General features: G+C 47.8%; 8 protein-coding genes across 8 annotated transcripts; 2 read left to right on the top strand and 6 right to left on the bottom strand.

The window, feature by feature from the left end:
• Positions 1 to 276: 276 nt before the first annotated feature.
• APUU_21956S (uncharacterized protein) lies at positions 277 to 1,634 on the bottom strand (the record flags this gene model as incomplete). The annotated part of the gene is made up of 4 exons (XM_041700766.1): positions 277 to 1,114; positions 1,165 to 1,373; positions 1,434 to 1,519; positions 1,583 to 1,634. The coding sequence occupies 4 exons, from the start codon at positions 1,632 to 1,634 to the stop codon at positions 277 to 279; spliced, it is 1,185 nt and encodes a 394-aa protein (XP_041553718.1).
• Positions 1,635 to 4,133: 2,499 nt separating this feature from the next.
• APUU_21955A (SDR family oxidoreductase) lies at positions 4,134 to 5,330 on the top strand (the record flags this gene model as incomplete). The annotated part of the gene is made up of 3 exons (XM_041700765.1): positions 4,134 to 4,536; positions 4,624 to 5,017; positions 5,078 to 5,330. 3 exons carry the CDS (start codon positions 4,134 to 4,136, stop codon positions 5,328 to 5,330), a joined length of 1,050 nt encoding a protein of 349 aa, XP_041553717.1.
• Positions 5,331 to 5,513: 183 nt separating this feature from the next.
• On the bottom strand, positions 5,514 to 7,476 carry APUU_21954S (uncharacterized protein; the record flags this gene model as incomplete). The annotated part of the gene is made up of 2 exons (XM_041700764.1): positions 5,514 to 5,822; positions 5,914 to 7,476. 2 exons carry the CDS (start codon positions 7,474 to 7,476, stop codon positions 5,514 to 5,516), a joined length of 1,872 nt encoding a protein of 623 aa, XP_041553716.1.
• A 1,217-nt stretch (positions 7,477 to 8,693) lies between these two features.
• On the bottom strand, positions 8,694 to 9,512 carry APUU_21953S (alpha/beta hydrolase; the record flags this gene model as incomplete). The annotated part of the gene is made up of 1 exon (XM_041700762.1): positions 8,694 to 9,512. One exon carries the CDS (start codon positions 9,510 to 9,512, stop codon positions 8,694 to 8,696), a length of 819 nt encoding a protein of 272 aa, XP_041553715.1.
• A 613-nt stretch (positions 9,513 to 10,125) lies between these two features.
• On the top strand, positions 10,126 to 11,760 carry APUU_21952A (flavin-containing monooxygenase; the record flags this gene model as incomplete). The annotated part of the gene is made up of 2 exons (XM_041700761.1): positions 10,126 to 10,506; positions 10,660 to 11,760. 2 exons carry the CDS (start codon positions 10,126 to 10,128, stop codon positions 11,758 to 11,760), a joined length of 1,482 nt encoding a protein of 493 aa, XP_041553714.1.
• Positions 11,761 to 12,965: 1,205 nt separating this feature from the next.
• APUU_21951S (uncharacterized protein) lies at positions 12,966 to 13,199 on the bottom strand (the record flags this gene model as incomplete). Its single annotated transcript, XM_041700760.1, has 1 exon — positions 12,966 to 13,199. One exon carries the CDS (start codon positions 13,197 to 13,199, stop codon positions 12,966 to 12,968), a length of 234 nt encoding a protein of 77 aa, XP_041553713.1.
• Positions 13,200 to 16,899: 3,700 nt separating this feature from the next.
• APUU_21950S (uncharacterized protein) lies at positions 16,900 to 18,515 on the bottom strand (the record flags this gene model as incomplete). The annotated part of the gene is made up of 4 exons (XM_041700759.1): positions 16,900 to 17,037; positions 17,106 to 17,287; positions 17,348 to 18,398; positions 18,468 to 18,515. 4 exons carry the CDS (start codon positions 18,513 to 18,515, stop codon positions 16,900 to 16,902), a joined length of 1,419 nt encoding a protein of 472 aa, XP_041553712.1.
• A 787-nt stretch (positions 18,516 to 19,302) lies between these two features.
• Positions 19,303 to 21,910, bottom strand: APUU_21949S (uncharacterized protein; the record flags this gene model as incomplete). The annotated part of the gene is made up of 4 exons (XM_041700758.1): positions 19,303 to 21,294; positions 21,348 to 21,603; positions 21,659 to 21,713; positions 21,778 to 21,910. The coding sequence occupies 4 exons, from the start codon at positions 21,908 to 21,910 to the stop codon at positions 19,303 to 19,305; spliced, it is 2,436 nt and encodes an 811-aa protein (XP_041553711.1).
• Between the last annotated feature and the right edge of the window lie 410 nt (positions 21,911 to 22,320).

Raw genomic sequence — 22,320 nt, 5'->3', positions numbered from 1 at the left:
AGGAAAAAGAAATAATACTTCTAATAAGGTCGGGCATGAACCCCAGGAGTCTCTAAAGTTTCGGCACGGCCCTATATTATTCTATAATCCATGTCTGAATTAACTACACGAATTCTCCCCGAGATAGGGTGCCACACTCGCATTAATTATATATAGTGCGGCTATCTCGGACAGGGAGGTTAAAATCCGCTTCCAAGCAAGAATCATATGTTTCATAATCGATCGGCATCAAAAGGTCATAGAGACAAATGAGACCACCCCATACCCAGCTAGCATCTAGTCTTTCTGCTGCTTGACCGTCACCGTCGTCTTGATCGGGCCAGACTGCCCCCCTACAGCGTCAAAGTCCAGACTGTTATTCGTACTACCACTCAGGCTGACACTCTCACTACGCCGCTCATCAACCACGACCGCCGCCTCATTCGTAACATCGAACTGGCGATGCGCCCAAATCTCCAGACGCTGGTCCTGCGCGAAGTTCTCCGCAGACCCGCCAGGATCATCCGCCGTCGATCGAAGCTGCGACTTGTACGCACTGCCTTCGCCGCGCCGAAACCGCGAGAGCCGGGTGGTCGAACTGTACAGACGACTACCGGCGGAATACTTATTGCCGCTGCGGGCGTGGGTATTGTTGTTGTAGGATGAGTGGTGCAGGAAGGAATTCCAGTTAAACAGACGACGGCACAGCGTCCAGGTCTGCGGGATGTTGGTGACGATGACGGCCGTGGCGGCTTCGCGGACGTACCAGTCGATCCATTCCATGCCGTAGGGCTTGGAGATGGAGTACCATTTTGAGAGGATGGAGCAGAGGATGACGAAAGTGCCGAGGGAGAAGACGGCGCAGAGGATGATTTTCTTGGAGAGGGAGAGTTTCGCGCGGATGAGGAGTGGGAGCGGGATGGCCATGATCATGATGTCGGTTGTTACGTTGAAGGCGAGAGTGATGATGACGTGGTTTGTGTAGACAGAGCATTGCTGGCTCTTGGCTGGGATGGACCAGTAGGCCGAGAAGGGACGGCACCAGCCGGCGAAGAAGAGGATCTCGATGAGGACGAAGGACGAGACGCAGATGGCGCCGATGATCTTGACGAAGCGGTGTTGCCAGAGCCCGGAACTTGAGGGCGAAGTTAGCCAGCTATAGATGGATGGATGATGGGTCCTCACGTCATAGCCGAGTAGAGCAAGAGTAGACACAACTTGCATCCCCAGACGACAAGCAGCCAGAACTGCTCGACCGCAACGACCATTTTGCTGCCGACGATGCGGTCCGGGAAAGTCGCTGGATCCAGGGCATCGAATTCACTCGGGGGGACTCCATTCGTGCCATGCTTGTCGACTTCGATCAGAAAAACGGTGAGCAGTATGTAGAATATCTACAAAACGGATATCTTATTAGTTTCCAACACAGCAAGCCCATGGAAGACAATACTCACAACCGTCACGGCCATTGCGAGGTCTTCTAGTTGTAAGTTCCGAAGACTGCCCAGCTGTAGCGCCCTGGAGACATAGCGCAACACCGCTGTTTTCGTTAGAAACTTAAAATTAATCGGCGTCAATATTCACCGCGTAGTATTAAACATACCTACAGCTAGGACCACACCCACCCACGCCCACGCTTCCGCAGCCTTGACCATTCTGGCAGCGCTGGATATCGGTATCCAAGATGCAGCACGAACAGGTTTCCCATGACTGGGAGTCTAATCCTTTTAAGTATCGCCATTTAGGCTGGACTTGCAGGAGATACCAGGGCACAGTGTGGGGATACCAGATACAAAAGTCTAGGCAGTGGCCATGACTGGGATAACAGGGAATGCACGAATTATTAGCATTTGGGGCAGCTGTTGGCTATAACCCTGCCCATTAATAGACTGGCATCCAATGGCAACGCGTAGGTATTCAACGTCCCACTGCCAAGCCCAGTTTGAGAGTGAGATCCAGTAAATCGAGGAACAAGAAGCGGATCTCAACGTGGAGCAAAACGTGGAACGAACGTGGCTGTGGCCGATATCGGATTTAGGGTTCGTATTTCACTCAACGCAGCGCAATGAACTAGCGCGGAAGCGTCGAAGCAGTGAGGAACGCTCGGCAATCAAGATTTGAGAAGAATACCACGGATGCATCTGGTACCGCAGGGATAATGTCGGAATATTCATGAATAGCTATAGGTAAATCTGGGTTGTGGCGTGGACGACCATGTCAGGGCCAGAATTCAGGCTGGGCAGTCGGTAAATTTGACCGATTACGGGAACATCCACGATCTCGAGTGAATCTAGATCTCACTTATCGACCCGAGAGCTGGGGCCGGGAGCCAGTTAGGAGTAACCATCTTATCTAAATGATCCATGGTTTGGTAGACTATTCGGCCGGTCCAATCTTTGTAATATCCAGAATGTCACTAGTTATTTTGACTGGCCATTGTCATTGGAACGGCACCGCACACGATGGAACTTGCAATGAGGACCTGCGTATCCTGGAACAGGGCAATCAACCCGCGCTCCGGGGTAATGGTTGTTGTGCCATGTGCCACCTAGGCCGGAACCCGCTTTGAACAGTTTCACATTGAAGTTCAGGTCTTCACGCAATCTATGGAGTCGGAGGCAGCCTGAGAGCCCAGCTCCAACAATGAGAGAATCTAGCTCGAGACAATCATCCGTTCCTTCGCCGATGTTCGATGTAATACCCGCTTTGGCAATCATTCTGCAATAGATCGCGCTCGTCACTGAAGGGTACCGAAAAGTGAATTAGAAAATAATGAAGAGAGCGAAGAAAGCCGGTGACCTCGAGGGGTTAAATAATAACAATCCGAATGCGTATTCAACCCCGCAGAGCATTCAGTCCACATCCAATGGAAAATAATGAAACCCCATGATTGGCCATCTGGATTTATGATTGATCTCCACTTGTTGTCTCTTCCTCCTGGTTGCATAGGTATATGGAAACAAGGCAGGATAATACGCTTTGACTAAAGCGGGGACGAGGGTGGAGAGCCTAATCCCGTGTCTTAGTACCATTGATATACCTTCTAAACATGGCTGCACCAGAGTTCGATATCCCGTCACACTGCAAGGCGGGCGCTTTTGTTAATCTAGGGCTCAACTTTGAGATTCAGGCCCCCGAACCAGATACATGCCCGTATGCCTGTGCTGGTGACAAAATAGTCTGCCGAGATCTCGTGATGGAAGATCGCTTGTGTTGGTCTAGGTGGAATGAAGATTAGAACGATTATGTTTTGTCCGCCAAAGACGAGCAAGATGTGGCATACCGGGGCCAATACCAGGGTGGAAGATTATGCACGTTGTTTACATTCATAAGGCACTTCTCCGTTGTAAGTGGTCTCGCCTTTCGTGGTAAACACGGAGTATCATACCTGAAACAGGAGGTGGATCATATGCAGCATGCAGAGAATCTTACAATGTTGTTTTGCTGTAGGATACTCCAGATCGGGCAAGAGAATCGACAGGTCTTCAATAATTCCCATCCATCCCAACCGCCGCGGATCAGAGTATACTGGTGGACGGAGTCATCAATGCACACCTGTGTGTATCGAAGGTGATGGACTGTTCCACGAAGCCCATTACTAAAGATAAGTGCCATAATTATGGTCGCTATAGGGAATGTGAGAGATATCTAGCCCCGCTCCAAACGTCCTCTGACTATCTGGGCTGCATCTGCAAAACCATTTATGGTCCTGCTGGCTCGCTACAGAATGGTATATAGGTTCTGGCTAGGAGTAGGTCAAAGTGACCATGATATTTCATCATCTGCCTTGTAACTTTGTTAAGATTGACTTGTATGACAAGGTTAGAGTGGGGGTGGATACGCCCCCTAAGCTCCTCCACAACAGATCTTCAGCGCCTACCCCACAATACTTAGCTAGAAAATATTGAGGGGGGTTGAGTGAATATCGGGACCAAACCCCGTCTCTTGGCTCATGCTCTTGCGGTTTGAAATCATAGTTCGCGTCGTCAGACAGTAGAACGATTGTCATGCTGTCTACCCACGTAGGAGATATCCACACCCGAGCATGACCGGAGTACCCGTCTATAACGTTGCATAATCCAGCGGTTTCCTTGTTCCTCTTTTACGAATCGTTACTACTAGCCCTCATCCCGCCATCTATCGAACGCGACAAAATGTCTTCTCTATTGCCACGAGAGGGGCTGACATTGGAAGCGCTCTACTCGCCCATCTACCATACTGTCTTTCAACCCCTTTTCACCCGACCCGTACTATATGGCCTTCTCAGATTCCCTTTGCTGGTTGAGAAGTGGTGTGGAACACCACGTCTCGGATATATGTCTACTCTGAAAGTCATCGGTATCCTCTTTTTGCTTGGCCTGCTCGACCGTCTGAACAAATGGCTCTCAAGGTTGGCACTGAATGGTTATACAAAGGATCCAACCTGGAACTGGAAGAAGGAAGTCATCGTGGTAACTGGCGGCACCAGTGGCATCGGTGCTAAGCTTGCGTCGAAGCTCAGCGGGGGCGGGTCAACGGTTATTATACTAGATGTTAACCCTCCCTCGAGGATGATGGGTATGTATAACTCCTCAATCTCGCTTCGAATGGCTCGCAAATTCTAGATGATAACTGACACAAGCTCTTTTTTTCATTTTTTTAAAGCGAAAAATATGCATTATTACACCCTCGACATAACATCTTCCGCCGACGTGGAACGAGTCGCAGATGAAATCCGCCAAAAACACGGAAACCCAACTGTGCTAATCAACAACGCTGGGATCGGATCAGCCAAGCTAATCCTCGACCAGCCCGTGGACGCGACTCGAAAGACGTTCGACGTCAACATTCTCGCGCACTTTGCATTGGTAAAGCAATTCCTGCCTGCAATGATCGAGTCCAACCACGGCCATATCGTCACGGTGGCAAGCATGGCATCATTCATGACCCAGGCGCAGAATGTCGACTACGCCTGCACAAAAGCCGCAGCATTGGCCTTCCACGAAGGACTAGGGCAGGAACTTAAACATCGATATGGTGCTCCGAAAGTTCGAACAACGTAAGGTGATTCTGGCTGGTGTCGATTTCTTCTTGGCTGATATATTGCAATCCGTGTTAGTGTTGTTCATCCATCCTGGATCCGTACCGCCCTCATTGAGAGGCTTACCAAGTCTTCGGATTTTAATGAGTTCTTGCTCGAGCCGGAAACTGTCGTCGATGCAATCACCAAACAGCTCTATTCTGGTTACGGGGGGCAGATTATCCTTCCCGGGAGACTGAACATATTTTCTGGTGCGAGGGGTTTCCCTTCCTGGCTTCAGGAGTTCCTTCGTGGGGGGATGGCCAGGACGCTGGAGACAGCAGGCCGTTAGGTAGTTCCTGGGGAACACCTAATAATATGCCTGCTTCTTCAACTGGGGCCCAGAAAAAAGTTCATCACGCGTCTTGGTTGAGAAGTAGCTGAAACTCTGAGAAAGCCTTTGCCTTTCAACAAGGTCATTTTTAGTACCCAGCCATCTGGCAAGAATGATATTCTATACTAGCGAAATGTATCACTAATGTTCACCACCTCCATCCATCCATCTCGCATCACTGGTAACAATTGCCCATACTCTGACCGTTGCTTCTCTGAGCCGGTTAGAAGGTAGGGATGTGCCATCCACCTGACAAAGACTAGAAACCTCCGGTATACCCTGCAAACAGTCGAGAAGCTTTTCATAGAGCGCTCCATCTTCACGGGGCATGGTTCTACCAGTATTACCAGGAGGCTTGAGCCCATCTAGCCAGGTTAGCATTGCCGAGGCAAGGCAGCGGGAGGAGAAGTAGACGGCGCGCTCAACATAGAGAGGCGACTTGGCTCCAACCTATAACAGTAATCCAAGATTATTCGAGTCAGTAAAAGCGCACACAGCTGAAGCTTGTAGAACTTGGTCGCTCTAGGGATTCCTCGCTTACCTCCAAAAACCCAGTGAGGGAGATACTGGAGAATATATCGAGAGCAAGTTCAGCTGCCACACGGCGGTGTAATGGGCTGAGCGGATGAGACTCCGGGCACCGCCAGGCCTGTACTTCGATATACATCCAGAGCATAATATCATTCAATTTGTGATCTGGATGTTTAGAGTGCCAAAGTTCGTGTGGATCATGCCAAAACAATGCCTTCCAGTAGCGCAAGGCACGCATCAGATCATCGCGAAGCCGGAAGCGAGACATATCTAGTTCCATATACGCGTCCAAAGTAGCAAAGTTGCATGGTATGGTTATACTAGTTTGATAATTGTCCAAAACACCACAGATAAGGATATGGCTGCTGTATTTGGCGGTCTCATCAACAATTAGCTGACGCATGCGATCTGCGGACATGAGCTGATACAATGCCTCCCGGAACAGCACGGGCCCGCCTGATTGATGATTGTTTGAGTCGTTCCGCTCTCTCCATGCTGGTGAATTGGGAGCTTCAAATACGGCATCTGGACAGGGAAGATGCATGTTTTTCACGATCTCGGGAGTTGATAATGGATGGTTTAAGAAATGTCCACTTTTGACGCCGAGGCAGTAAAAGCACCACAACGCACGCTTACTCTCCTCCAGAAGAATCCACAGAGGCCATCTGGTGTGCTTGGGCATGCTGTTCATTACATCTGCAAGAACAGGAACTGCTACAATAGCCTGATGTGTAAACTCCTTGAGCCCCCTCTGTCGAAGCTCTCTATGACGGGACCACACGCTGTACTCAATCAACAAAATGCAAGTTTCGAAGCAGACAAGGAGTCTTCTGTGAAAGCTGTCATCTCGTTCCGTTATGCAAGACGTGTCTCCCATGGAGACCATAAAGTATTCAAGTCGATTGACAGCCATCTCAAAGTATACCTTTGAAATCTCGGCGTAAGGAGCGATTTCGCGACCGCCAACAGCGGCCATTGCCAGGAGCTTACCGGACTGTTCCCAGTCCATCCGCCACGACGAGGAGTGCAGGAACGGAAACCCCTGAGCATGGATGCGCACAAAGTGCTGCATACAGAATCGGAATGCATTCCAGTCCTGCTCACCGAGACCAGTTGCAGGCAAAAGGCCTGAGATGCACTCGTCGCAGAGCATATTCGTGGCTGCACATTGAGAGCAGTCCATCAACATCGCACTCTTCTGGTCTGTATCAGAACTCGATATCAGATTTGGCGATTCATGAAGAGGTCCACCCGCCGCATTGTCTGGAGCCGACAATGCATGGTTATCATGGTCGCAACTGCTGGGTCCCACGGGGTGGATTGGCTTCGTGGCGATCCTCGGGCAGGGGAGAATGCCGCGCCGTGGTCTCCTCCTCTTCGGGGCTGCAGTTTGTTGATGTGATTTTTCATGCCGCCTTGCTGCATCGCGGCGGTGAAATCTCATGCCACATTGAGGGTCAGCGCATTTGAAGCGCGGTTCAGCGTGGCTCAACCGGTGACGCCGGAGATGGTCGTCCCGCTGAAATCGTGCCGAGCAGGTCTCGCATATCAACTCCATCTGTCCATGATTCATACAAGTTAGACGGATAGTACTGGCTGCGATCGTGCGATGTTCTGGTAATCCAGGCGGTGGCTGTGAGGAGATCGAAGTCTGAAGATGCGGAGTACCGAAATGGTGTGGAGGACGGTGGATTTAACAGATTCCTTACGGTACTGGTTCGTTAGTTAACTAACGTAAATCCCACGCGAGTCGCGCACTATAGGTACCCGAGCCGCGCAGCTTGTATTCTATATAAAATAACTCTTTTTAAATCTTGAATATTATAACTATTCTTAAATATAGGACTTTAGACTTGATATAACTATATTCTATATCTTTAAATTATATAGATATCTGCTTTTTAATTTCTAACTTTCGTTTATTATCTATTAATATCCTTATTATATAAAATATCAAAAATATTCAAAAATACATCTGTAATTTATATTACTTAGAGAAATACTTAGTTGTAGTTATTTAACCTACAATATGTATATATCTTTACTATATTTCTAATTTATTTATCAACTTTTCTAGTTATTAGGACTCTGGTTGTTGAGATATTAGAGGTTAAAAACTACTATTTTGTATGGAATACAGAGTGAGCGGCTCGGGTGGGATTTCCGTTGTGAACTAACAATGATAATGACTAGGTATGAACCCGATTCCTGACAGACAGCAGGGACCGACAAGGAGGACACGGAATTCTAGCTCATAGATGCCGTTATTCCTGTGCGTGGCCCAGGCAATAGTTGGGCCCATGATGTATGCGAGCAGGATACTGGATGAACCCACGAATTGAGGGACCCATGTACAGGTATCCCAGACCTGATGCATTCAAATTGTAAGGAGGGAAACTGAATATTTGTGGAATTATGTAGGACACCGAAACATAGACAGCGACCGAGATCCCCGCTATAAGCGCGGCCCAACAGCAGGCAAGATTGAGGCAAACTGCAAAGGGGGCGGCCGAAAGTTGCATTAAGCTCTCATCTGAGTATCCACTTATAAACATGGCCATGAATTGTACAAAGCTTTTCGGAGCAGGGGTCGCTAGTCCAATACCCCGGTCTTTGACATGATTAATATGGGGCGTCGTTTCGCCGAGGTCGGTGTCATTCAGGCCATTCGCGGTCTTAACTGTGGCTTAAGAAAGAACTACGTTGATCATATCTTTCTAAAATTGAGCCTGGCCTTAGGATCATTCAACTAATGCTAGCCGGTGATATATACACCCAGGGAACCATGTTTTATTCAAAAACACCCTTCAAGAATTTCAACTGCGCCTTAATATTCTCTTCAAATGTCGGACCATAGTAAGGGTCGAAATGGGAAGCACCCCGGAGAATATGCAAGTTCTTAGGTGGAAGAGCTGCGTTGAAGACTGACAGTTGTCCTTCCACCGGACAAGTGATATCCTGATCAGGCACCACCATCAGCAACGGCCTTGGAGCAACCCGCTTTATCAAGGCGCTCGGCTCCTGGGTCACTCCGTGCAGGAGACTTTGAAGGGTAACCATTTTCTCCCATGGCAGGTGTCTCATATCCATCTCCTCCGCGAACGTGACAGCGTTGGCGTCCTTTAGGACGGCTTTGGAGGTACCGGAGAGAACCTCCCCTCGAGAGTCAGGTATGACGGGTCCCATCAATGGGCTTTTCCCTTGAATGATGTTGGCGCGGTCTTGTAATAATGTCTCGCACAGCGCAGCAGATACTGGAACCATTGGATCGGCAGAAACAAACGGCGCTTGGCAGATCACCCCCTTGACGCATTTGTTGACAGCGGTAGCGACGATAGCATTCCCGCCAGACATGCTGCAGCCCCAGTAGACAACTTTCCTGGGATCCACGGAAGGGAGAGTGATGGCGTAGTTAAAAGCGTCGTAGTAATCCCGCGTTTGAAGAACAGGATCAACCTCATTTCGTGGTTTACCTTCACTGTCTCCCCAGGTCCGGTTATCGTAAATAAGGACTGTGTATCCTACAGTACCGAACCGCTCGGCGTAGTCTGGAAGAAACTGTCCTCTTAACCCTGAGAACTGTCCAGCCGTTAACCCCGGTGTTGACATCGTGGATTTATTCATACTGTTCACACAAAATCGATGGACCAGATCCGGACTCACTCACCCCGTTGGACATGATAATACATGGACGTTTCTCCCCAGCACTGTAGATTGTGCCAGCTAACTTTAGCCCGTCGTAAGTTGGGAATTGCACGTTTTGAGGGGCCATCTTGAGACGCGGCAGAAAATTGCGTCTGAAAGGGGGATCTTTGCGCTGAAACGAAGAGTTTGGGTCAGTTTCCGCGTTTTCTTATGGTCGAACAATTGCTGTGATATACAAATCAACATACTGAGTGGGTTCAGCCAACCAATCCCAGTCCCAGAATATCGTGGGGCAAACTTGCGCCTGTCCCCCCACTGTAACTTAGTTTCAGAACGATTATCAGTCTGTGGGGGTGAACATGAACAAAGAAGTGGAGAGCAGGATTACGCTACTGTCTACTATCACATCGTAGGATTCCTAGAAGAAGGTCCAGTCGGATCGACGCTTGACGATGCCTCGGTTTCGGACAGGCAGGGCATGCACTTAGTTAAAAACCGTCCTGGATCTCTGCTAAACAATTTCCCTTCGAGATATCCGATTCATTCGTTGATTGGGAGCTTTACACAATCCGTTGAGATGGATTTATACTACGATCTTGTGATAATCGGAGCTGGTATTTCCGGCATCAACTTTGCTCGTCGCCTACAAGAGTCAAACCCTGCACTCTCCTTCGTTATCTTGGAGGCGCGCGATTCCATAGGCGGAACCTGGGATTTTTTCAAGTATCCCGGTATAAGATCCGACTCAGACCTATACACCTTTGGCTTTCCATGGTACCCATGGACAGAAGACCGTGCGATCGCTGATGCCGGGAGCATCAAACAATACTTGACGCAAGCAATCAAATACGCCAATCTCGAGTCCCATATTAGATTGCGGCATAAGGTGATGAAGGCGGATTTCAGTGAGGAGAGTGTAAAATGGACATTAATAACCAAGGGGGATGGTCGGACAAAGGTTAGTACCCTGAATTTCCACCCTTCCTATCAATGACTTGTATGACCTTTTCCTACATCCCTCAAGCCTGTTGGCATTCGTGTGTCACGCTTTGTTAAATTTTCGTTTGACCAACTAACTGCAATATAAGAAATCGTACTAACCGTTCGTTAGTCAATTAGTTGTCGATTCACCATATTCGGTACTGGGTACTATGACTACGAACGACCTTTAAGTACGACGATTCCGGAGCTTGGCCAATTCAAGGGTGAAGTGGTGCACCCTCAGTCCTGGCCTGAAGATCTGGACTACCAGGACAAACGAATTGTGATTATTGGGTCAGGTGCAACAGCAGTAACATTACTTCCCAGCCTTGCTAAACAGGCACAGCACGTCACTATGCTGCAGCGAAGTCCAGGATATATCGTATCTATGAATAACAGAACCCCACCGTTGTTAAAGTGGCTTCTTCCTCAAACACTACTCTACGGACTTTTACGGTTCTGGTTCCTGACCTCACTTTTTGTTCAATTCCAATTCTGCCGCAACTTCCCTGAAATTGCCAAACGCAAGCTGAAAGAGAACATGCAGCTTCAGCTACCTCCAGACATTGATATCGACCCCCATTTCACTCCAAGGTACAATCCCTGGGAACAGCGTCTCTGTCTCTCCCCCGATGGAGATTTCTTTGCCTGTCTTCGAGCAGGTACGGCCTCTGTGGTGACTGGCCAAATCCAGGGGTTCAGCAACAAAAGTATCATCCTGCAAAATGGTGAGAGAATCGATGATGTTGACATTATTATCACTGCGACTGGGCTTAGATTGGTCTTTGCTGGCAAAATTCAGATTTCAGTGAATGGCCGAATTCTTGATACCCCGAAAAAGCTTCTTTGGAGAGGCTGTATGTTGGAGAATGTACCAAACGCCTGTTTTATCATGGGATATACGAATGCATCGTGGACACTTGGAGCTGATTCATCTGCTGTTCTCTTCTGTCGTCTGCTAACCGGTATGGAACAATCACAGCAGACTGCTATGACACCGCGTTTTCAAGGTGGTGAAGAAGAGAGGTCTTTGATGAAGACAAGCTCTTTCTTAAACCTAAACAGCACCTACGTGGAGAAGGCCATAGGTATTTTGCCAAAGGTGGGTGATAGAGGCCCGTGGAAAGCGCGACGCAATTATTACCTTGACTTTTGCATTGCACGGTGGGGCAATCTGTCTGATGGTCTCTTATTTGATGGGGAGAACCACTCTCAGAAGAAGGTTCTATAAGTGCATCCTCGAAATCTCGCTGACAGTGATTGGGAGTAGGAAAGGATTCTACTGATAGTGTTATGCTTGGACATTCCTCACGTTGATGCTCTCTGTCTCTCCACGGTATATATATTTCCCACAAAGGGAGGATTCTTGTAGTGACATTTGAGCCATTTATTTACATCGCTACTTGTATCGCTTCCAAACTGTGTCCCTTGTGTGCTAAGCTGCGTATCAAATCAATGGATTCGATCCCGACTTTCCTGTGCAGTTAAAAAATGAGTTGATTGCCTAGCCTAGCACATTGCCTTCTTCATCCTTTACGTTTCACTTATCTTAACTATGTAGAGCCTTGATAGATTGTTCCGGCCTGTAGCCCCCACAGCACAAGTTAGCCTGCATTGTGTTTGAAATCGGGGACACCAAATTATTCTCTATTAGTTGCAAGTTTCTTGTAATTACCTCATTAAGTATTTCAACCATGTCCTGCTAAAGTGCGCCGAACTTCTCGAGCATCCCATCATCTGTATCAAACACAGTATTTGGGATATCTAGGCCCTCTGGTTTTCGACGCAAATTTTGTCCTAAGCCAGATTATATTAAGGAGGAGGAAATGGGGGTTCGAGGTTAGATTGGTATGGACCGATTCTATCTCGATCATAATTGCATGCCGTTCGGTGCGGACCGCCATTCCAGATCACTTGTCTATAGCTGGAAAAGAAACTACTTCTCATCTTGGAGAGAAGCCTCCCGTGAAGCCGGTGTCTATCGCGTCCTTCGAAAAGCGCAAGGGCCAGCAGTCCCTGTTTCTCTTGGTGCAATTGACCTCGCGAAGCTTTATCTCCTGCATGGAGCAGGCGAGGCTTCACTGTACACGTCGCATGACAGAAAGCATGTGATGGCAACCAATGCATATTTACCATCTCTGTAATACAAGCATGAACCACACCAGCACCACCACTCCCAGGTCTACAGACCTGTGTACAACACCTGAGCAAGGCTTGCTCCTCTCTACATGGTGCTCAGTACAAGTAGCCATTCATATCGTGAAACCAAGCAAGTCAAGGTGTATGTATAGAGTTACTGTACGAATTCAATTCATTTTTCTGCTGGCATAATACCAGCGCTGACAATCAAAAACTGCTTTTCCCCTTTCATTCCCATAGCCCACCGTGTCCTTCCCTGCTGCTCCTGCTGGGACGAGCACCCTCCCCCACCAACCATCATGTCTTGCCCTGCGTCCCGCCGCTCACAACTTTGCCCGCATTATCAGTCACTCCTTTCGTCAGGTTACCAGCATTGTCGGTCACTCCGCTCACTGTGTTTCCAACGCCCTGACCCAGTCCCTGTGTAGTCTGACCTAGTGTATTGCCGAGTCCACCAACAAGGCCGCCACCTTGGCCCTGGTCGGTCTGTTTAGTATTATCCGAGTTCGAGTTTCCGCCGAGGCCGGACATTGTTGTATATTTAAGTAGTAGATTTTCAAGGATGTTTATGAAATGGAATTGTAGGGTATAGAAGTTGTTGTATGTGGGAAGGCTGTTTTCAAAAGTGTAGAAGTTAAAAGGCTTTTTCACAATCTGTTTTGATTTAAATCTGGGTTTTACTTGTCAAAGACTGGCAGCTCCTATAAATACGTCACAGTGACCATATAGACAAAATATCCGTTTTTGACATGAATATCCCTGATACGTCATTTTCAAGAATGGTCTTTGGTCTGTACCGGACGCCGTCATCATGCATGGCATCATAACCGGGATCATGCATTCAATCCAACCGCGGAAGCGCCGTAGCCCACAAATAAGCTGCTTCTAGCTTCATGTTCCTTGGCTGGAGTGTCGGATTCCGTGGACTTAATGGGTCGATGACCAATCACCGCCTCAACTTCAACAATTTCTGAATTAGGTAAAGATAATGATATAGATGTCTCGTCACGTAGCTAGCCCACGGCACTAAGCGGCCATGGTATAAGCCAGACTTCTAGTTTTTATTATATAGCCTGTTACTGCTAATGCTGGTGCCTCTCGAGGTAGAGTGGATGAGATACCCTTAAAAACTCTTTATCACAGTGGCCGTGTCCCACCCTCCAGGAAGTCCCGCAGATGTAAGATAAGTTCTGGCTTACAACTGAGAAAGAAAGACGATAAATAAATAGACCGGGTCTCGGCTCGGAGGTTATGCAGCTTGTAGTGTTCCGTGCTCAACTCGCAGGGTTGTCATAAAAGAAAAGAAATCATCTTCAAACGTCTGTACTTATGAATGGGAAATTATTATATTGAATTTTATAGTAGAGGTGAAAGCCTTCCTGCCTCTGAACGCATAATCAAGATTGATACCACGTACCACGTGCCAGCTGCTTCTCCCTGGATCCTATACCAGGCTTGCGTCACCACTACGCCCGCCACTGGCTGGGACCAGTAAAAGCTCTTATCTGTTGCATTTGACTTCTATCCTCCTGATAGATAATTGAGCTTGGCTTTTCTGCGATAGGACTAGAAAAATCCCCAGTAAGACAAGGCTTGAGTTATTCGTGTACTAATTTGAAGTCTAGCGTTTTTTTGGAATATCTGAAGAAAACTCAAGACTTGTCATCGGGGTTATTGCGAAGGGGCCACAGAGATAAGTTGTGCAAAGGTCATATCGCCTTCACTGTCCATGTCGCATCAATGATATATATATATGGTGTCACCCGGGTGAGAAGTCAACTCTTGTTAGTGCAGCAATGATTTTGCCTTCTCCATGACTGAGATTGATAATTATTTTCCATCTCAATAAATGGCTTCAACTGCCTCATTCGAGCTTACCTGTGAGGAGGGAAGGGATTGCAGTTGGTAAACAATTTGGGAACATTCACTGAAGAATAGGCAGTAACTGTCTCTTCCAACCCTCTATTTCTGCCGTTCGAAGCCCCAGACGATACGCCTCATAGATTAAAACCCGGACTGAGGCAATTGTGGAAGTATTTGTTGTCGCAAATCGGGGCCTGCTGGAAGTATTGTCATGATATCTGTAATAGGTATTCATGGTCCTGGCAGGCGATCATATACAGAACAATCGGGCCGCCATTGTGGTATTTAATGAGGATACTGTAAGAGCTACAGGTCGTCTAAACACCAGCACAACATAATTGACAGTGCTTCTTATAGGAGATTTCTTAAAGCGCTTTCCCTCATTTTGACCGGCCTGGTCTATCTCTTTCCCGACGAGCTTGATGCTCGTCTGGATGCTTGGGTCTTCCCCTGGGGAGAAGCCTCGCCCTTCTCTTACTGGGCTACCCATGGTGTTATTCCTATTCAATGTCACTCCCACAATGACTACACGCGTCGTGTTCCATTGTACTCTGCTATCAAAGCAGGCTGTGTCAGTATCAAGGCGGATATTCGGCTCTCGGAGGATGATCTTCTTGTGGGACATAACCAGTTTATATTACACCCCGCAGTTACCCTGAAAAGTCTGTACCTGGACCCGCTGTTAGATATGCTTGCGAAGCATAACTCCCGATCAAGTAATTTGCAGCCGGACCGGGAGGACCACCAGAACCTAACCGGTGTATTTGCCAACAATATGTCTCAGACTATGGTTCTCCTCATAGACTTCAAGACGGGCGGGTATAAAACTTTGGCATGTCTCGTCGAGCAAGTAACTCCTCTTCAGGAGAGAGGATACTTAACGCACTTCAACTGCCAACTCCACGGTACCCGCGAAGCTATCACAGGCATGAAGGAAGCCATATCATGTAAATATCAGAGCTGAGAGATTGGGACGATATTGTAGGCTGTGTTATTTTAGCATGGTGACATAATAGTCCCTGGCCGATCCTAACAGGCGATTTGAAACTTGTCTTTTTGGATCACCATGCTGTCCAGACTGGACTATCTCGATATTCATATATCAACATAGATTGGGAATTCTTTTGGCTGGCTCTACATTTCCCGTTAATTCTGTAAACTGAAGGCAGCAAACCAGTCGTTGGTATGTTTTCTAATAATCAAAACAGTATACGCAACAACTACCGCATTATTAAGGCCGAACCTTCCATCGATTTTCATATCCATGTATTTTTTAGTGAAGCTATACACAACAGAACCAAGAGCAACCAACATCACAACTTCAAAATGCTGGTGGTAGCCTTTTTTTGTGATCTGCGACCTCTACAAGGCATCAGTCAATTCATCCCCGCAGATATATGATTTAAGCTTAGAGGTGGACCGCAATTCCTAATTTTTGACATGGCTACTCGGACCCAAGAGCTCTTTGCCATAACGAACACTCCACCCGGGCAGCCACATTATTCTCAAAGCTTTCTAAATCAGTCCGTAATTGGTATCAGTCAGTACTCCAGAGAAGGGTATCAGCAGGGAACTGGAAATACACGCACATTGATGGCTACTCTGCGTCCTGGGTTCCGACTGCGCCGCGAGCCTTGGAGTCTTTAGATACATAGCCTGACGACAACTTTGGTATCATGCTGACATCTGCGCATGGCTTCATGCTAGACCTTTTTGGTTTTGCTGAATGATACAATAATATGTCCTAGGAGAGAGCCAGTATGGCAATTAATAATGCCGGACATATCTAGGGAGTACTCCTACTCATGATCATAAACAAAGAGATGGAGGTCACAAATGAAAAGTAAATATTACTCTTAGCGGTAAATGTGATTTTAATATGTATTAGTCTACCAAGGCCAACCCCAGCTGTCCTTGAATTCCTTTTAGAGAGTACTTTACCCTTTGTTATTTGTGTCTTCTGATAGATCATCCAACTTTTACCACTAACTAACTACGTGTAATGAATAAATAATTCAGACCTCACTACTAGGAGCGTTTTGGGTAGAGTTTGGTCCCACTCAAGCCCCAAGCTTCAGGGCCCATAACTACTTCTCAAGTAATGAGGACGGCGTGAAAATAAGCGAATATTATACTAGCTATAGTAGGTTTGCAGATTTATGTTGCGTGATCAGGTGAAAGTCTCATAGGTTTATCATATACCAATTAGTTTGTTTACAGAATGATATACACATGTCATAAGATGCTGAGATTTCTGCCCAATAGAATATAGATACAACAATAAAGGAGGTAGGTCTGGGTCCCGTCTGTTGCTCATCCATCTTCAATAAATAACTCAAACGTGAATGCTCTTTTCCTTCATAAGGTGCTAATTGAAAATCTTCCCTGGATTTAACAAACAACGAGGGTCCAGAGCAAGCTTGATGTCCCGCATTACATTTACAGTATCTAGTCCGAGCTCTTGAAGCAAAAAGTCCTTCTTTCCTATGCCAATCCCATGTTCTCCCTTGCATATGATCAGCAAAGGAATTCGGACCAAGATGTAGTTATCAGAAAGTGCTTGGAATAGCTCACCGTGCATGTTCCATCCATGTCCAGTGCCCGCCTAACCATATTGTGAACACATTGCTCAACTCGTCTTCGTTCATCGGGTTCATTCTTGTCGTGCAAGATTATTCCATGGAAGTTGCCGTCTCCAATATGGCCAATAATTCCAGCGAAGACATTCAAATCTTCCATCTCCTTTTTAGATAGTTCTATTTTTTTTTAGCAAGTGCTTTGACTGAACGGAGGCCCCGAAGTCGGGTATGGCTCACCAATGATATCCTTCAACCTCGATATGGGCACGGCAACGTCTGTGGTCCAGACGCTGGAGCCTTCGTTTCCCAAAGCAATCATACTCCACAGGGATTCTTTGCGTGCCGACCAAAGCTTGCGGGCCTCATCGTCATCTTTTGCAAACTCGAACGTGTCCGCGTAGGGCTGAATAGCCTCCTCCGCCAGCTTGGCACTGTCTGCAACATTTCCAGATGTCCCCGAAAACTTGAAGAACAGCGTCGGCGACTCTTTCCAAACCCGCGACGTCCCACCAGCCCGATTCACAACATTCATCTGAACCTCATCCATGAGCTCAATACACTGTATCTGTATCCCCTTCCGAATAACTTCCATCGCCGCCGTGGCCGCGTTCCCGATGTCGGGGAACGTTACAACCCCAACTCGAGTGTATTCCGGGATAGGGCAAAGCTTCAAGGTGACCTCAGTGACCAAGCCCAAAGTGCCTTCTGAGCCAATAAATAGCCCCGTTAGGTTATACCCGGCTGAGGTCTTCCGGGGGCGCCGTCGTGTTTTGACTATCCGGCCATCAGCAAGTACAACGGTCAAGTTGATAACCCAATCCTTCATAGTCCCATAGTGAACCGCGTTAGTCCCACTACAGTTAGTTCCCACCATGCCGCCAATCATAGCCGATGGTCCTGGGTCGACTGGAAAGAAAAGGCCGGTTGATTGAAGTTTCTCATTGAGCTCCATCCATTGGAGCGCGGGTTGAACAACAACATCCATATCATCTTCATGGACAGACACGATCCGATTCATAAACACGAAGTCGATAGTAACGCCCCCATGGGCAGCGGCAAAGTTAGCTTCAAGACTCGACCCGCCCGAGTACGGATTCATGGGAATTCGAAACCTGTGGCAGGTTTTGGCGATTTCGGACACTTCCTCCGTGGACTGCGGATATGCGATGGCTAGGGGTAATCGGTCTGCGTTGATGGAAGACCATTCGGAATACCCATGTTGGTGCAGGTCGTCTTCGTCTGTGCTGATTGAGTCCTGGCCTAGCTTTGTTTGTATCTCGGCCACTGCCTGGTGTGGGAGACTTAGCCGCGGGCAGCAGAGGAGGGATTCTCAGAATGGAAGAGGGATTAGGCCTACCTTCTCAAAGTCTTGCTTAGATCCGTATGTAGGTGTAGGTTTCTCCATGATTTTGGAATTGGAAAGGATGTAAGTGGCGATACCCGCTCCAAGGAAAGCTGAGAAAAGTCCATATTTGCCTGTGTTGTTGAAGCCAGTGCTGAACGGTCGAGGACTCCTGTTGTTGCCCTCAGCAGCTCCACGGAAATTTCTAGAATGAAACGTTCTCCCCGTGAACCAGACGCGGTGGATGGGCCGATTCAGTAGGCCGATGGGAAGCTGTTTACGAATAGTTAAAGTTGCAAAACTCATGGCGATATTGCTAGATAGCTCAAACACATAATCCACTTGGATTTCAGCACTACCCCTGATTAAATACAAAAATGAATTCGGCCGATAAATTCCAATTAGTCGACCGAAAGTGTGGAAATCAAGTGTCAATTGTATTCATTGTGCGGAGTCCCCGCATCTCAGCGTAATTAAGTTGAGCCGCCACTTGAGCCGCCACTTTGTGTAACCTAATTATATCTCCCAGAATGGTATTCGAGCACCTTTGTCAACCTTTATCGACTATTTAGTAATGTCGATGAGGTATTAGACAGTTATATGCTACTAGTTTACGAGACAAATATTCTGTCTTAAATTCGCGGTGGAGTTCCTAAAGGGTATTCAGATCTATTCAGATCTATCTGAAGCCGCCTCCACTAGCCCCCACATTGCTGATAATTTTACGACCATTACTAGTACATGTCCGAGAGACTTTACTACGACGCAATTATATTGTCTCTAGGAATAGGGGGAAGAGTTTGAAAGTATCATGAGCTGGTAGTATCTACCAGAGTTGTAAAATGAAACATTATCTCTTCTCCAATATATCAGCATATGCGTTCAAACTCAACCCAATTACATCTACAAGTCCCCAGCATATATTCCCGCTGAAGCTCCTTGCCCAAATGCGCATAATCGAACAGCTCAGCTTCCTCATAGCGCTCGGATCTCTTGTCAATTCCAGCCGACTTTCCATAGGCAATTTCATCGCCATGTCAGTCTCATCGAGTAGCCGTGTGATCCACAAGAAAAGCATTTTCTCGTGGCGTGATAATGCCTCCGGCCTGCCCGTGGGGAGAGCCTGGAGCCACACCGCCAGCAGATGAGTGTATTCGAGAGCGCCCAGGGAGTGCTGTACGCTCCAGTGGAATGAATAAGTCTTTGCGACGAAATCAACTCCGAGCTGTATAGGAATTGACAGAGCATGGACGGCATGGAGCAGCGGGGTGATCATCCCAGGGCCACGTGTAACATCACTCGGTGCACTGATCAGAGCCTGTGCGATTGCTGACGGATCCCTCGTTATCAAAGCAATATGGGGTCCGATATCCAATTGCAGTCGCACGTATACTTGTCCGAGAAGGGCAGCTGAAGTAAATGCAATAGGGCCCGCGGGGTTGCGTGGGTCGGTGCTGGACTCTGGCGTCTGTTTCCAGCGTGATTTCCAATTCTGAAGCACTGCCTCCATCCCCGTCACTTTTTGCCGCTGTCGCTGGGGGTCGTGCTCGATTGGAAGCAAACACATCTGACGAGCGAAGTAAAGTTGCTGAGACAAGGCATGTAGGAGGATATGGTTTCCAAAAGGAGTGGAAGTTACCCGTTCAAGGGCTGAGCGCTCCTCTTTGAAGAGTAACGAGAACGAATGCTGGAAAGGTATATTATTTTTGCTCGCCGCCTCCTCGTACGCCAGTCTCCACGTACTTGCGCTTTGCGATGTCCAAACGCCGTTGGGGCAGGGCATATTCAGTTCAATCTCAGAGGTAAGAATCAACGGGGGGATGTTGTACATGAGGGAGTGAAGATTAAGGAAACAGTAAGCAACGAACTTCGTCCGTCTATTAACCTCTCCTTTAGCCCAGAGATGCCAGTTCGCATCGTTTAAATCATCCGCTAGCTCGAAATTCCCCGTCCTCTCTTTGAGGCCATGCTCCCGGACAAGCGAAGCGAGAGTGCTTTGGAGAGGCATCAACTCTTGAGCGGCTTTAGCGTTGCCTCCCCAAGTTACATGGATCACAAGCAGTAGAATGATTTGTATAGTCTCCATCAGCTCATCCAAGTCCTGCTCGGAACCATCAGAAACTATGGAGCAAAATCTGGCTCCGTCGGAGAAAGAGGGAAGCAATGAGTTTGGCAGCAAATTTGAAGTTACCCCGTAGCCCTTTCGCGTTAGAATTTCTCGGACGATTGCATATGCCCCACGAAATAAACTGCTACCTTTTTTGCTCTCAAAACGGTACTGTGCGCCACATGCGGCAACTGCCAGCAAAAGCCCGGGATGACAGCTTCCAACCTGGAGCGTTGGAGTATGGATGAAGGGGAGGTGCTCGTTCAGCCCATCGATGAACCCTTGGAAAAGACGAGATAACGTCAATCTGGAAGGAACAGAAAAGTCATTTGGTAATATTCTCTGAAAACAGTCCAGCTTTTTTAGAAAGGACTGATAATCAGCCTCGCGAATATCCCGAGGTGAATTAAATGCCAGAGTGCCACCAGAATCGTGGGATGGGTCTCTTTCCTCGGGTATTTCTGGCTGCAGAGATGGCAACCGAGACCCGAAATTGGGTATAGGCGTTTTCTCAGGAAGGGGATCCTGGAAGGAGCCGCCCTCTGCAAGATTTGTATTCATGGTCTCTCCTTGAGGATCGGCAGAACACATAGGATCAGGTGGCAAAAGGGATTGATCAATTGAGTGAAGCCCGTTCGAGGTCCACTCTTCAAACATACCGATGCTCTCAATGAAAGAAGCAAAGTCTTGCATTGGGTCCTCAAATGGATTCATCATCGGACTAGACACCAAGTCCTAATATTCATATTCAGCATGTTTGAATCGTTCGGGGCTGTTCTGGGCCTGACCTGTGCAAAATCTCCAAACTGCTGCGTGTTTGAATTTGCATGGATTGAAGGCCCCCAGTTGTGCTCGGGTATTGGAAGCGGTTGCTCTGTCCAAGGCATTTGGTCTTGGCCATGAATGGCAGGCATTGAGCTTCCATCTGGAATTGACGAGGTTTGGAGTTGTGTATTTCTTTTCTTCCCCTTTTCCTCATCCTGTCTCCGTTCCGGAAGAGATTGTTCTGGATGTACAAGTCTCTTATGGCGTACCATCAAGTCACTACACGCGAAGATAAGAGTCAAGCTAGATGGGGACTGTGATTGAGTAGACTAACTTTCTTCCAAACCGTTTTGAACAAATTCCACAAGAGAATGGCTTATCATTGGTGTCTATAAAACAGGATTGGAACAATCAGCAGTTTCTTCGTGCGAGCCAGCATGAATCATGACATACGGCTTCTGACGTGTCGCTGCAGATGCTCCGTGCGGGAGAAAGAACGCTGGCAATATGGACACAAAGGCGGCCTCGTACGCCCCTGTCTCTTCCGTTTGCGACATTGCCGCCGTTGCGTCGCAGTGGTCTCCATGACGGGCAAGAACTGGGAGCAATTTGTTAAGAGACAGGATGCATATGGCAAGGTGGCCGGTCCACAAAGGGACCACGGTTTTCCCGCATCAGACGCCTTCTAAGGCTGGTGTCGCTGATTTGAAGTCAGGGGGGGCCAATTCGCTACGTTCTGCTGATGTTGATCCTCTAAAGGGAGGTGATTCACAGTGTGTAGCAAAGAGGAGGAGGAGAAACTACAATAGTTAGTTAGGTTGGTTTGTGAACTGAACCGAGTCATGCTTACTAAGCAGGCTGGAGTGACCCACCACATAACGTAAATCCCGGGTGAGTCGCGCACCCAAGCGAGTCGCGCACCCCACCAAAATTGGCAATGCTTAGAAAACTTGAAGCTATCCCCAACAACCAAATCACGCGTTTTTTATTAAAAAC

The sequence above is a fragment of the Aspergillus puulaauensis genome, chromosome 2 (assembly GCF_016861865.1).
Source record: "Aspergillus puulaauensis MK2 DNA, chromosome 2, nearly complete sequence".
In the NCBI taxonomy this organism is placed as follows: domain Eukaryota; kingdom Fungi; phylum Ascomycota; class Eurotiomycetes; order Eurotiales; family Aspergillaceae; genus Aspergillus; species Aspergillus puulaauensis.
The sequence above is the reverse complement of the archived record's forward strand: the minus strand, read 5'-3'. Positions and strand labels throughout refer to the sequence as shown.